General features: G+C 46.6%; 1 protein-coding gene across 2 annotated transcripts; it reads right to left on the minus strand.

The window, feature by feature from the left end:
* Positions 1 to 741: 741 nt before the first annotated feature.
* LOC109544143 lies at positions 742 to 5,759 on the minus strand (the record flags this gene model as incomplete). 2 transcript variants are annotated; one of them, XM_048668747.1, is given in 8 exon segments in its annotated part: positions 742 to 2,404; positions 2,492 to 2,722; positions 2,776 to 2,928; positions 2,983 to 3,198; positions 5,002 to 5,146; positions 5,195 to 5,375; positions 5,472 to 5,534; positions 5,590 to 5,759. In XM_048668747.1, coding segments are annotated over 8 exon segments (2,534 nt in total), but the record flags the coding sequence as incomplete, so codon positions are not given.
* Positions 5,760 to 7,206: the final 1,447 nt, after the last annotated feature.

Below are 7,206 nucleotides of genomic sequence, written 5' to 3' on the forward strand. Positions count from 1 at the left end.
GGCTGTATTTCCGGCTCCATTCCGAACTTCCGGCATCTAAAAGCTGGAGACAAAACCTCAAAATCTCTGCTATTCTAAGTTTTTTGAAAAGTTGAAGTCCTCTCTAAATTCCCTTCATTCGGGAGTGAAAACTGTGGATGGTTACGAAAAACGAAATTTCTTGAGTCAATCGGGCTGTAGCTTTTGCGTTTTTAGGAACTTCCGTTATCTGAATCCCGCCCTCAAAAGCCTCAAATCTGCGCCTTTTCGGTGTCTTAGAACGTTCAAAATCGGCCCATGATTGAACTGGTTATAAGGTAAAGAGTGTGGAAGGTGGTCAATAAAAAAACTTCCCGATTAAATCCGGCTGTATTTCCGGCTCCATTCCGAACTTTCGGCATCTAAAAGCTGGAATCAAAACCTCAAAATCTCTGCTATTCTAAGTTTCTTGAAAAGTTGAAGTCCTCTCTAAATTCCCTTCATTCTGGAGTGAAAACTGTGGAGGGTTACGAAAAACGAAATTTCCTGGGCCAATCGGACTGTAGCTTTTGCGTTTCCAGGTATTTCCGTTTTCTGAATCCCGCCCTCAAAAGCCTCAAATCTGAGCCTTTTTGTACGTCCAGCATCTTTTTGAACTTCCACCACCGGAAAACTGCAGGGCGAAGCCCAAAAGCGCCGCATTATTCGGGTTTTTGAAATTTCAAAATGCGTGCGTTAAGCGATGCAAAGGGTGGAAGGTTGGCCTTGTATAGAAACCTAAACCAACTAAAAATTCTTTATTAACATTACGTACAAATGATACAACGTACAGCGCAGTGATAATCAGCTAAACAAGCGAACCGCACCCAAACAGAGTCTCCTGGTGCGGCAATCAACGTGGAAAAATATAATTAACCCCCTCTTAGTCTTGTATTCTGATGCCACTTTTCCCCAATTCTGATGAGCTTCAGCAATTTGCCCAATTTATTCGGCAAATAAATTGGGGAAAGTGCCCAGTGAATTACCGGAGAAGGTTGATCAGTCTTTGCGTTCCGCAAACTATCACACTATTTACACATTTACAGGTCTCGAACTATCACAATTGTTGCCGTTTTCCGGCACGCCCCTGCTTTCCGGCTTCTCAGAATCGCTCTGCCAACCAGAGTCCATCGTGCCGTCACTGTGGCAACCCTGCCCCTGGATCTCGTCCTCCCCAGCGGCGTCTCCATACAGCAACCCAGCCGCATTCCCCCCCAAGTTCTGGATCAGAGCGGAAATGTTCGAGCCGATACTCCTCCGGTTGGACTGGCTCAGACTCAGAGTCTTTGGCGGCATGTTTTTCGCACTGTAGCCGGTTTTCGTCTGGTTGTAGTAGTTCTGGTCGTAATTCACTCCGGATATGGTGTTGGTTAAGTTGCTGAAACTGTCGTCCTCTGGAATGACTTCGTACTGGGCGTCCGGAGCCAGGAACTGGTCGACCCCGCCACTGGCAAACCCCCGATGGATCGGCATTTGGTCTTTCGCCTTCTCCTGGAAGTAGGCTTTGCCCCCGCAGCACTCTTCGGGGGAGATCGTGTCGTCTGTCGTTTCCGTCAGCGGCGTCTGCACGCTGCTGCACAGGCTGTTCTGAGACATCTCCTTGGGCAGCAGCTGCAGGCAGGGATCAGTYCCGAACTCCGCCAGATCSTCCGCACTGGGCAAGGGAAACGGCATCCTGCTCCTGGTGGACATTTGCCGGTTGGCCATTCTTTGGCTCAGATAATCCTCCTCCTCCACCTGCTCSCCAGGCTGCGCCTCCTCCTTGCAGTCCACCAGCTTCTGAAGCGAGATCAGCCTGCCCGACTTCTGCCGGTTCTCCATCGCTTCATCGTACAAGCCGGAGTCCTGCCCTTCGTTCCTCACCGAGATGTTGCAACAGCTGCTCACATCGGCAAAATACACCTCGGACTCGGACGTTTCCGGCTTCTGAGGGCTGTTCTCCTGCTTCTGAAAGGCCGCGTTCTCCACCCCCTGCATCCTCGGCAGGAACCTGCATTGCCCATCTGGCTTGGGTGCGGTCTCCGCCCCTGCGGGCTCATGATAATCGTTCTCAAGCGGGGCTGGAGGAGCGCCATCCCCATTGGTCGCGCCAGCAAACACACTTTGAACGTTCGGCCTGTGATTGGATGGCTGATTAGTAGTGGACTTCACCGAAGCCATCTCGTTGGCCGATCGTTTTTTTATTTTCCTCACCGGTAGCGTGTGCGCCACTCGTTCTACGCCGCTGGATGTGTCGGTGCTTTCGCTGTTCTCATTGGTCTGATGCACTTCCGGCGCTGTCGTGTTCTCGTAGTTGTCCTTGTTGCTCTCGTGTGTGCGCGTCCTGCGGGAGCTTCGGAACTGGTTGCTCTCGCTCAGTTGACAGTGCGACTCGTGGCTGTGCGGGTGATGGTGGATGTGGTGGTAGCTGAAGCAGAAACACTCATTCAGTCCGGAGATGCGCCTGAATGGTAGGATCGCCTAGGCTCAAGCCCAGTCCAACCCTAGAACTCACCGCGCTGGTGATTGGTGCAGATAGCGCCTGGCCGGTGAGTTCGGATCAGAGTAGGGAGGCGGTGGGCCCCAAACGTAGACTCCGCCTGCTGGTGGTCGGTTTTCCAACATACTGTACGATCCGGTGGATCCGGAGATTTGGTCGCTCTGAGTGGCGTTTTCCCCAGCCCGATGGCTGAACCCATACTGGCTATCTGCGCTGCTGACAGCTCCCTGATACGTCAAGGAGTCCCTGCGCAAACAAACGACAATCTTGCGGCTGATCGCATCGCTTCGCCTACTCACCGTGGGGGCTCGGTTTGCTCGACGCTGGCTCTGGACCAGGGCAGCCGCCTCCAGCTCCACCCAGGCCGGCCTCTGCCCGCCTCCTGGTTGGCGGGCGGCACGTCTTCGGGGTTGGGGGAGTAGAAGTTGCCCACGCGCCCTGGCGTCCAAAACCTAAGCAACAGACCAAGTTAGAGCCAGTAGGGCGGATTGGAGACGCCAACTCGCCTGTCCGGGGGATGGTGGTTGTCCCAGGGGTAGACTTGAGGGCCGGCCGAGGCTGAAGAGTAGCGGCATTCTTCGCAGCAGCTGCAGTAGGTGGTGGAGGCGACTGGGGGGCCTCGTAGGGAGCCCTGGGCGCTTGAGGGGGGCGCCGGTTGCTCCTGGTAGAAGGAGCGGCAGCGCAGCTCCAACTGCTCCCAGTACATCTTCTTTCGCTCGTGACTGCAAAAAAAGTTTCTTTGAGCTTTACGAGTTGGAGTTGGTTACGGAGTTGGCACAGTGCGGCGCAGATGGCTTGGTGCGCCAACACAGCATACCGGCACAGCAACTCAGCTCCGTTGCCGGCAAAATGCCTTTTTACGTGTTTTTAGATTGATATCTTTTAAATTTCTTCAAAATTTCAGAATTTTCCGGTTTTAGTCACGTTCCTCTTCCTTCTAAATGCTTAATTTTCCAAAGTTTCACTTAGAAATGCCTGACAATGTCCAGAGGGTTTTGAATTGAAAGGAATTGAATTTGAATTTTCCTGCATCTATCGGGCTGTAGCGACTGTGCTTTCCTAAACTTTCCTTAGATGAAACGCGCATTTAAAAGCCCACTTTCTGCGCCTTTTCTGGGTTTTTTGAAAAGTGTGGATGATGTTCGATAACAAACTTTCCCGGTTAAATCCGGCTGTATTTCCGGCTAGTTTCCGAACTTCCGGCATCTGAAAGCTGGGGACAAAAGCTCAAAATTTCTGTTTTTCTGCGTTTTTTCAAAATTTAAAGTTCTCTAGAAATTGTGTGTCAAAAGTGTGGAGGGTTACGAAAAGCGAAATTTGTTGGACCAATCCGACTGTAGTTTTTGCGTTTCCAGGAACTTTCGTTTTCTGAACCCCGCCCTCAAAAGCCTCAAATCTGCGTCTTTTTGTACTTCCAGCATCTTTCTGAACTTCCACCATCGGAAAACTGCAGGGCAAAGCCCAAAAGCGCCGCTAGAAATGCCTGAGAATCTCAACTTATAACTCGATAACTCAGAGAGCGGCAACGACTCAATAGCGCAACGCAACACAGTGGTACCCAGGCCTACTTCACGCGCTTTGTAAACAGAGATGTAAACATTCGGTTTTCTCTCATCTGCACGCGCTCCATTAAAAATTCGTATCTTCCAAACCCGACTACCTGGGAACGTAAAACTTTCAGGGTCTATAGAGGAGACTTGCTGCTTCGAAGCCTCAGAGCTTCATTCGAATCAGACTGAAGCCCAATTTTTGCGCGCTTTATAAAAAAAGGTCTAAAAAGGGAGAATTTTCTTTTCAAAACAGCGCGTAAGTTTCCATCTAAGGCAGATAGAACCTGGAAACTTGCACACTCTATGGCACCCAAATGGGTGTCCAAATCGTGCAAATTTCACTCAAGTTGCGGGAAAACCTTACTTTTGCGCGCTTTGCAAAAGGCAGGTGCAAACATGAGGTTTTCTCCCAACCGCACGATCTCCACTAAAAATTTTTATTTTACGATCCAAACTAGGTGGGAACCTGAAACTTGCAGGTTTGCTAGCTGAGATTTGGTTCTTCCAACTAGCAAAGTTTCATTCAAATTGCGCTAACGCGTAATTTTTGCGCGCTTTATAAAGAAAGGTCCAAAAAAGGAGAATTTTCAAAACAGCGCGCTCTTCTTTAGAAAATCTGTGCTTTCCATCCAACGCATTTACACACTGGAAACTTGTACACCCTATACCAGACAGGTAAGTCCCCACATCCTGAAAATTTCACTAAAATCGCCGGGAAAACTTATTTTTGCGCGTTTTGCAGACAAAGGTGTAGAAATGAGGGTTTTCCTCCGCTTACAAATTCGCAACTTTCAATCCAGAGCAGGTTGCGACTGGAAACTTTCAACCCCTCTAGAAGATACTCAGTTCTTGACTCGCGTTTCGATAACTTAGATTTAATTCTTAATTTAAATTAATTTAAGATTGAACGAGCCGATTGATATATCTCCGAATGATGCCTCTTGTTCCACTCAGTACACTGAGATGAGCCGTTACCTCAACAGCTGGAAAACCAGCATGCAGGAGAAAATGCAGACCAAAATGCCGCTCACTGATAGTCCAAACATCGCCCTCAAGCAGGAATAGAGCGCCCCATGAATCACCTCGCAGTCCGGAGTAGAGTCGAAGACAAACCTCAGTCCTGCAACAGTTTTCTTAATCTCCCGCAAATCTCAGAATCTCCTCTTACCATCATCCCCAGTGGACTGAGCCTCTAACAGCACTGAGTAGCAGGTGCAGCTGCGCGTTTTCTGCGTGTAGACGCATTCCTTCAAGGTCTGTAGACGATTCATATGGATGACTGTGGTGGTGATGGTCACCAGGACGCAAGTCAATGCGCACACCAAACAACAGAGGCCACACACTTTGATCTGCAATACAGTCTTGGGTGATTTTCGATTAATTTTTTGAAAACGAAACCAAAAATTCAAATAATAAAATAACTGGGGGTGTGCAGATGGACTTACCAAGTAGCTGTAGCGGTTTTTGCGCCTGGCTAGACTCATAACGCACAGCCCGGTGAGCATCAGCTGGAAAACAGGGGCTGGATGAAGCAGGAAGAATGGGGGTAGAGTTTTGGCTTACCATGGTGGCCGGCACAAAGGTGGGGATGGTCTCAAAGTAGCCCAAAGTGGAGGTGTACGTTCTGAGGAGGAAGTAAACGGTCAGGAATAGGGCGCCTAAGAGAGTGGCTAATCCTCCGCAGGCGCAGCACCAGAAGACGTACTTTCCAACCCCTCCAGAGGGTGGGGCTGCTGAAGAATTTCAAAATATTTTAAAAGGGTGTATGAGGCTGGACCTACGCCGCTCTGTGGATTTTTCTCAAAAATGTATATACATTTCCAGAGCTTTCTATATAAACATCGATTTCATCTGGAATAAACTGGAATGGTTTGGTGGAAGAAAAGTTCCTAAAAACTAGTCCGTCCACTGAAACTACCTGAAATTTTGTGCATGTCTTAAGAATAGATGTGTGCTTGAATGTTCAAAATTCTATTGAGATAACTTTTGGAGTGTGGAAGTTATTAATTTTTAGAGGCACGGTACCTGGTACAAGTGATACTGTTGACTTTCCAGAAAATGAATCCAATGCCCGAATGGATTGAATTTTTGAGCACGTGTAAGAAATGTCCATGAATGCGCGAATTCTTTCATTAAAATATCTCTGGGGGTTTGGGAATTAGGAACTGTTAGGGCGAGATTAGCAGAATTGAGAGAATCGCATTTTTCCTAAGGTTTAAAAATGTATAAAAAATCAACCTAATGCTCAAATTGCTTGAAACTTTACGCAGGCCTAGAAAGTAGTTACGACTATGAATACCAACGATTTCATGAAAATAGCTTTTGGGGTTTAGCAGTCATAAATGTTTTGAAGCAGACTCGAAAAATTCAGAGAATCAACTTTTTATCGGAAAGTTAAAAAATGTCTAGAAAATTGGCGGGTCATCAAAGTGCCTTTAAACTTCACAAACATTCAGAAAGCAGCTTTAGCTTCAGAATTCCCTAATGTTCATAGAAATACCTGTCCGGGTTCAATAATTATGATTTTTTAAGGCAATCTACAACACTTCAGAGAATCGCCTTTTCAAGGAAAAGTTTAGAATTTTTTGAAAAATCAACCCAAAGCGCAAATTACTTGAAAGTTTAAGCAAGCCTAGAAAGTAGTTACGACTATGAATACCAACCATTTCATAAAAATAGCTTTTGGGGTATAGCAGTTATAAATTTTTAAAGCAGACTCGGACAATTCGGAGAATCAACTTTTTATTGAAAAGTTTTAAAATTTCTAGAAAATTAACGGGGCATTTAAGTTCCTTTAAACTTCACAAGCATTTAGAAATCACCTTCAGCTTCAGAATTCCCAAATGTTTATAAAAATATCTGTCCGGGTTCAATAATTGTGATTTTTAAGGCAATCTAGGACACTTCAGAGAATCGACTTTTCAATAGAAACTTTGGAATTTTCTGTAAAATCAACCCAATGCTCAAATTGCTTGAAACTTTACGCAGGCCTAGAAAGTAGTTACTACTATGAACACCAACGATTTCATGAAAATAACTTTTGGGGTTTAGCAGTTATATATTTTTTGAAGCAGACTCGAACAATTCGGAGAATCAGCTTTTTATTGGAAAGTTTAAAAATTGCAAAAAAATTGACGGGGCACCTAAGTTCCTTTAAACTTCACAAGCATTTAGAAACCA

This window comes from Dendroctonus ponderosae, unplaced genomic scaffold, assembly GCF_020466585.1.
Source record: "Dendroctonus ponderosae isolate FM_Combo_2020 unplaced genomic scaffold, Dpon_F_20191213v2 Dpon_F_20191213_737, whole genome shotgun sequence".
Lineage (NCBI taxonomy): Eukaryota > Metazoa > Arthropoda > Insecta > Coleoptera > Curculionidae > Dendroctonus > Dendroctonus ponderosae.